A 7,344-nucleotide genomic window follows, 5' to 3' on the forward strand; every position below is an offset into this window, starting at 1 on the left:
TATCAGTTAATACCAGTCTCCTCCCCACAGAAGGTGTTGACATGAAGTTGGGGCTGCTGGTGGTGTTGGCTGTGGCGGTTCTGGTGCCCAGCCTGTCTGAGAGCCGGACCGTCTCCAGATGTGAGCTGAGAGATAAGCTGGGGGAGGCGCTCATCCTGCCCAGAAGACTTGAGAGGTTCAGGGAAAGAATCCTGGCCATAGGTGAGGTTGATAAACGGGGCGTGTTAGGCATCTTCAGGGTTAGAAAAGTCAAGTTGTGACGTCCAAAGTCACCAGCACACATGACTCAGCTGTCAGAGCAGACAAAGAAAGAGCAAATGCAAAAATAATACAGTTTGCTTATTTGGTTTTTACTTTTGTTATTGACTGAGTTTTACTGTAAGAGAACTGATGCATCTTATTTGAGCTGCAAAACAACTAGAAAAAAGAGTTGCTAGACGTCTCATAATCTGATAAAAATAAAAGTATTAATATACATACATGTGGTTGTTAAAGGAAGAAAATGTATTGACTCTCACCCTCAGTTTTCTCTGCTTATCTTCTTGTTTGCTTCCTGCTATCTGCTCGCATGACTGGTTTACCGCAGTTATCTGTCAGGTGGAACGGAGCTCCCGTCTGAACACCGCCCTGGTCAGGGTGTTGGGCAAACGCATAACCACAACAGCCAAGCCAACAACGGTGGCAGTGACAACCATACCAACAACCCAAGAACAAACGACCCAAGAACCAACCACCCAAGAACCAACCACCCAAGAACCACCCACCCAAGAACCAACAACCCAAGAACCAACAACCCAAGAACCAACAACCCAAGAACCAAACACCCAAGAACCAACGACCACTGAAGCAACAACCATTGTATCAGTGACTACCGGACCAATGACCAGTACGACGGCGGGAGGCAGCATGAGACGGAAGCGAGAGGCTGATGCGTCAGAAGAGGACGTGAGCTTTGAGGACATGTTGCAAGAGGAAGAAAACAAGTTTGATGAGGAGGAGATGGAGAACGATGACAACAAGATGGAAGACGAAGACGAAGACGAAGACGAAGTGAGCAACGAGGTTGAGAGCGATGAGCAGAAGGAAGACAGGAAACGTAACAAACGATCCGTGCGTCGCTGGAAGCCCAAAAAGAACTTGAGGCCTTGGTCCCTCGGATATTACGGGCTCTTCCAGCTGACTGACAGCTACTTCTGTAATTCCGGTTATCGCTGGTCCAAAAACGTGTGCGGTACAAGCTGCGATGGTGAGTCTTTGAGCCAGAGACATACAGAGAGACGAGTAATCGCTGCTTATTATTTAAATGAGATATTTTGCATATTAATAACTGCTCTTTTTTTCCCCCCCTGAAGCCTTCACCAACGACGACATAACCGACGACGTTGAATGCTTTGTGAAGACCAATTACTTGTGGTAAGTTTCTATACAGCAAAGTTAAAGTGATACTTTGTGCAAAGTTATTTTTAGTTATTTTTTTTAAGACTTATAGTATAACTATAATATAGTATTGAGTACCACTCAGAAGTGGTGGTTTATTTGGTGCTTGGCAGGTGTTAATATATGAACAGGGTTATCATGATTAACATCACAGTTAGCTTAGCTGTTACTGGTCAATATACAGTGTTATAGCCTCACGTTTAGGTTGCAAAAATGTCCAAAATTTAAATGGCTTTACGTGAATTAAAATGTACGAATTTAAAATTTTACGAAACATGTGATGTGCAGAAGCTTCTCTGGATGAAGGGTTAAGAAAGTGACCCCACTTCCTCATGACTAACGAGAGCAGGCATTTTAGAAGCTCCTCCAAAATTATCCTAAAGTTTAAACCCTTATGTAAAACAATTTTAACACAAACTGAACATTATAAACTCCATTAGGGCAGAGGATTTGTTGCAGGACTGCATTAGGTTTAACTTGGTATATAAACAGTATTGTCCTGACCTCAAATCAGACTTACCTGGTTAAAAAAAAGTGAAGTCACAGTCAATAATATACTGTATATACATGTATGTGAGGACTCTATCCAACAGGGGAACATACTAACACACAATATATAATCGATATGCATATGCTGCTTATTGACAAACTAATAATTGTTTTCACTTAATTTTTTTTTCTTTTTTCATTAAATCAGGGCCGTACTTCGCGGCGCCCCTCGCAAGTGTTTCCACACTGCAAATTTCTTTGCCGAATGTGAATGAGCAGCAGGATGTAACGCCAACAACGACATCTTCATCAACATCACCTCCAGTGTGACCTTTCAACCACAGTTCTCTCCCAAACATTTGTTCTTTTAGTTAAGCTATTTTATTGCTTTTTTGGTTTGTGGGTGTTCTTTTGTTTTTCCTCCGAAAAACACCAGAACTTGAAGTTAAAACTGGAAGTGTATGTCAGTACTTTGAATAGTTTTGATGATATTAAGAAAAGCTTGAATCTTGTTCATTTCCTGATAAGAAAAGTCTTCTGCAATCTGTAATCCTTCAATAAACATGTTTCCTCTGTGGTATGTGTTTGACATCATGTATTTTTTTTCTATAATCAAACTTAAATCTTCTCTGATCAAACTACTAGTTCTGATTACATACAGTAATAGAATGGGCCACATGGCTCTCTCAGTAATAATGGCATTAATATACTTGTCTCAAACCTAAAATGATTCTACACTAAAACACAATTTTTCACTGATTTTAGACAGGTTGCACTGACCAGCATTTTATGTACATGTATAGAAAAAGGAAACAGTTACTCATCTTTCAACGTCTCGTTAAAGGTCCGAGGCGCTGGAGACACTGAACATTTAATCTATAGATTTTAACTGAATGCAGAAATATACTTTACTCCACATTAAACAGTGGATTAAGGTGCAGTGGTGCTTTTACCGCTGATACAAGAGGTTTTGCGCTTTCACCTTTTTCAACTGTATAAATATGCTGATGACCTGGTGACAACAGTTAAACAGTCTTCATATTTCCACCATATTGGTGAGCTCACTACACTGTGTGAAGACCGTGTCCTTTTTATTAATAAAAGTGAGACAACAGATAGTTATTGTGAGACTGTTACAGCCAACACAGGGCACATTTTTAAAAGAGCAATGCAGCGTCTGTATCTGGTCAGAAAACTGGATTCATACGATACAAACAAGAATATTTTGTTTATCAAAGTCTTTGAAAAGGTTTTAACTTTTAATATGTGTACATTTTACAGGAACCTGGGGGGCTAAGGACAAAAACAGACAAAATACAGCCAGTAAGATTACTGGGAAAGAGCAGAAACAACTGGGATTCATTTACAAAACGTAGTTTAAACAAGAAAGTCAGACAAACTGTGTCTGATCCTCTTCATGCCCTCTGGAAGGCGCTATAGAGCAGCTGCACATTTACAACACGTCTCACACTGGAACTATATCCATTATTGGCTATACTTACATATTATTAATATTATTACAACAGAAATAACAGTGGGATTTCACTGTAAATCATTTTGGCTCAGCTTAAAAATGTAAAGTTTATTTAACTGAACTTAGGTTGAATAATCAGTTTAAAGTCTCATTTGAGTTGTAAAACTAGTTAAGTGTGTTTAAATGGGCAAGCACATCTCAAGATTCTGGAAAACGATGAATGATTACGAATGATAATGAATTGCTATTTTCTAATGTATTTAGGGAAAAATAATACAATTCCATGATTTTTTCTTTTTCAAAATAAGACCATTAATTTCAAATTTAAGAGAAACGTTGCCCAGATAGAAATTTCAACAGTTTCTGAGAATTTTCTAAACAATAATTTAGCTGCTTTATTTTATTATTATATGTAAGTCCCAGCTCTCATGGGGTTATTCAGACACATTAACTAACAACAAAACAAACCTCCGCCATCTAACAATCAAAAGACACAAACAACAGTCAAACAAACAAACAAACACAAATGACCTTCCAACAGATAACACACAAATACAACAAACATGCCAACACACCCCACAAAACACAACACACAAATCCAAACAACACAAAAAGTCCACATTATCACTATCCACGGTGCATTTCTCAATCTACAATCTGGATACAATCTGAGGACTTTATCTGTCATATGTTGCTCCTCCTGTCCCACGCTTTAAAAAGATCATTCAGAAAACGCAAAACATTATCAAACAGGTTCCATCAAAGCTCCATTTTAAGTATTTCATCAAATCTAAATGAGGGACGTAAACTTACATTTGTCGTAACTCAAGATATAAAAGGAAAAATGAAATTAACTTCGTTCTCATATTTCATCTTCGGTCACACCTCTGCTTCTTCCTGTTTCAATACGAAGCGGTAATAAACCACATATTGTTGGTAATGTTGACACAAGTTGTAACTAAAAATACGTTTATTTAACAGAACTAAGAAAGAAATGAAGGTGAGAAAATGAAAACCAAACAGGGATGAAGACAGGGAAGAGAGGAAGACTGCCTCCAGCTTTATATACAGTCTGGCCAGCAGAACCAGGTGAGTTGAATCTCCCTGTTGACCCGACTCCACCCACCAGGCTGCAGGAGGGGGAGGCCTGCTCCGAGAGCAGTCACAGTGGGTGCTTTTCATTATACTAACTTATGCTTCCTCGCGTCCTCTCTCCTCCGGGGGACCTGGAATCCTCCCCCCTATCCACCGGATCTTCCAATTCCTTAAATGCACCTGGAGGAGAAGAGAAAGCTTCTGGAGGAGCCGTGAGGAAAAGGAAGCGAGTGAGGCAAACAAGGAGATATGTTAGAATAATGAAAAGCAGCCATTGTGTGTGTGTGAGAGAGAGAGAGAGAGAGAGAGAGAGAGAGAGAGAGAGCAAACATGGTGAATTTATCAATAAAATACAATTAAAAGAAATATAAAGAGACAACTCACGTTTTAAATGTTTTTTGCAGCAGGACAACAGTTTAGACTCCAAAATCATCACTCAATGCAGATACACTATGACCACTAACAGTGAATAACACTGATTCAGGGCTCCTGTCAGTGGGATGCATATGTCAGGCAGCAAGTGACCATTTAGTCATTTTGATTTGTTAGAAGCAGGAAAAATGGGCAGTGTGAGGATCTGAGCCACATTGTGATGTGACGACTGGGTCAGAACATGTCCAAAACTGCAGCTCTTGTGGGGTGTTCCCGGTCTGCAGATGTCAGTACCTATCAAAAGTGGTCCAAGAAAGGAAAAGAACCGGAGAAAGTGTCATGGGTGCACATGGGGAGTGATGGCTGGCCCATGTGGTCTGATCTGATCTGTTGGTGGCGCTAGACGGCGAGTGAGAGGATCACAATTACTCTGTTAATCTTTTTGGGACCATTATTATTTGTACGAAACTTCATAGCAATAAAACCAGATTGATGTTTTTTTCTGGATCAAAGCTCCTTTAGTTTCCACCCTGGAGCAAGAAACACAACAACAATCCCTGATCAGAGAACCCGAGAAGACCTGCTGGTGACATGAAGTTTTACAAAAAATCTTGTCCCCTCCAGACAGATATTTTGTCCATGTCAGATAAACATGTTAACATTTCTGTCTCATGGCGCATGAGATGCTCTGAAACAGATCAGTCAGCTTTGACCTGGAAATCTGTGTGTGCTCCTTTTTATGCGTTTGTGTGTTCATCCAGGATTCAACACTGGAACTTAGCGCTTTGGTTTAGCATCACAAACAAAATACTGTGAGATCTAACTACATATACAAATAGTTGTCCTGGAACAATAATGTCTAATTTCCACATTAGTCCTTAAAAAGGTATGTACTCCTTCTACCTCATTAAAAATGACAGACTCTATGAATATGCATTTTTTGTTAATTTCTAAAGTTTTCCTGCTGGACACAAGTTGTCTGCTACTTCAATGTAAAGGCCCTTTCTCTTCTCTGGAGGCTTCAGGTTTAAGATATAATGTATAAGATGCATAATGCACCTGGGTTGACTTCCAAACTTCCTCGTAAGCCCCTTTAAAAATCAGATTTTCAATGAGAAACTTTCCACTTTCAGCAGGGTTTTCACATTCATCTGCTGAAAGTGGAAAGTTTCTCACAACAGCTCTTTCTCTGACTTTCATTGCATCAAAAGCTGACCTTTACATAAGTCCAATGTTTGATTTATTAGCCTGGAACTCTAGATGGGTGGGGATTTTATTATTTTTAGTATTTAGTATTAAAGTAAAAAAGACATTTCATGGAAAACGTATTCACTAAAACTGTGTCTTCTTCTGCTCATCTTCCATGTTTCTGTTTTGCTGCTCTTGGCATTGTCCTTTCTTTTGTTGCACTTAACATGATATCTGTGCTCAGGAAACGAACAAGGCTCGTATTCAGCACACACTCTGTATTCACTGTCACACTGCCGGGGCTGACACCCGATCCTCTGAAATAATAAATGTCTTATGATGACGTGAGAAGATAAACTGTTTCGCCGTATCTGTTTTTAGTCTCGTGGCCAGGTCTTTTCAACAGGATGAAGGTGTAACCTTGTAACTGAAGAAAAATATATTTTCAGGTACAGACAATATTTTTCTTTACAGCTCAGAAACCTGAAGCGGAGATTTGGCAGCCACCGTGCTCTTCAGGACCCTTGCTTCTAAGAACCAAGGAGTGGTCTTTATCTGAGGAGGACAAAAGATGTTCTCTGGATTCGCCAGCGATGGCTCTGCCAAGACACTAACATATTACATATCACCCCTGTATGTTTTCAGAGAGCTGGAGTCAAGATGAAGATACTTGTGGTTTTTCTCTTGGCAGCGCTGAGCTGCAGTCTGTCTGAAGGGCGAATTGTGCCCAAATGTGAACTGAAGGAAGATCTAATGACAGCGATCGAGCAGCTGCCGGAGAAGGCGAGGCAGAGAGGACTGACTGTGGACAAGTTAGTGGCCAAGAGTAAGTACTGGTTGTAACTTTTACATTAGCAACAGTGAGACCTATACAAGGTCTGAGCTCGACTAAATTATGATATTAATTTAACTATGTAGCTGCCTGTGAAATGAAACATTGAGATTCTGAATGTGTGACAACCAGTAGTCAGAATAACGTCACAAGTGTTCAGAACACAGGATAATAACTTGTGATGTAACGTTGACGGTTTACATTAAAACAAATGTACTGACTAATGTTCAGAGTCCTGGTCGGAGCCGCAGTACAATCACCTGGACCTCCGATCGGTTGTTGTGCATTCATATGTTGTTTTGGGTCTGCCAACTGAATTCTTATTTTAAAGGTTTAAAAGACTTCAATGTATGTCTTAGAGGTTGGAACTAAAAGCTCATAGTGCCTAAAAACCACTGGGTTCATCCATGCCGGGACATTTATGTGCTCAGTAGACTTTGGAGGCAAATTACCGTTT

At 39.9% G+C, this 7,344-nt stretch overlaps 1 protein-coding gene across 2 annotated transcripts in view; it reads left to right on the plus strand.

The window, feature by feature from the left end:
• The window catches only part of LOC118326336 (300 kDa antigen AG231), a 3,656-nt gene extending 1,150 nt beyond the window's left edge, over positions 1 to 2,506 (plus strand). Inside the window, exons 2-5 of one of the 2 annotated variants that reach the window (XM_035659306.1) lie at positions 31 to 201; positions 587 to 1,246; positions 1,353 to 1,413; positions 2,135 to 2,506. In XM_035659306.1, coding sequence (XP_035515199.1) covers positions 42 to 201; positions 587 to 1,246; positions 1,353 to 1,413; positions 2,135 to 2,201 — 948 coding nt within the window. In that variant the 5' untranslated portion in view covers positions 31 to 41 and the 3' untranslated portion in view covers positions 2,202 to 2,506. The remainder of the gene's footprint in view (positions 1 to 30; positions 202 to 586; positions 1,247 to 1,352; positions 1,414 to 2,134) is intronic. The other variant, XM_035659307.1, reaches the window with a different exon arrangement.
• The last annotated feature ends 4,838 nt before the right edge of the window (positions 2,507 to 7,344 follow it).

The sequence above is a fragment of the Morone saxatilis genome, unplaced genomic scaffold (assembly GCF_004916995.1).
Source record: "Morone saxatilis isolate NCDOM2014 unplaced genomic scaffold, NCSU_SB_2.0 Contig17, whole genome shotgun sequence".
NCBI lineage: Eukaryota > Metazoa > Chordata > Actinopteri > Moronidae > Morone > Morone saxatilis.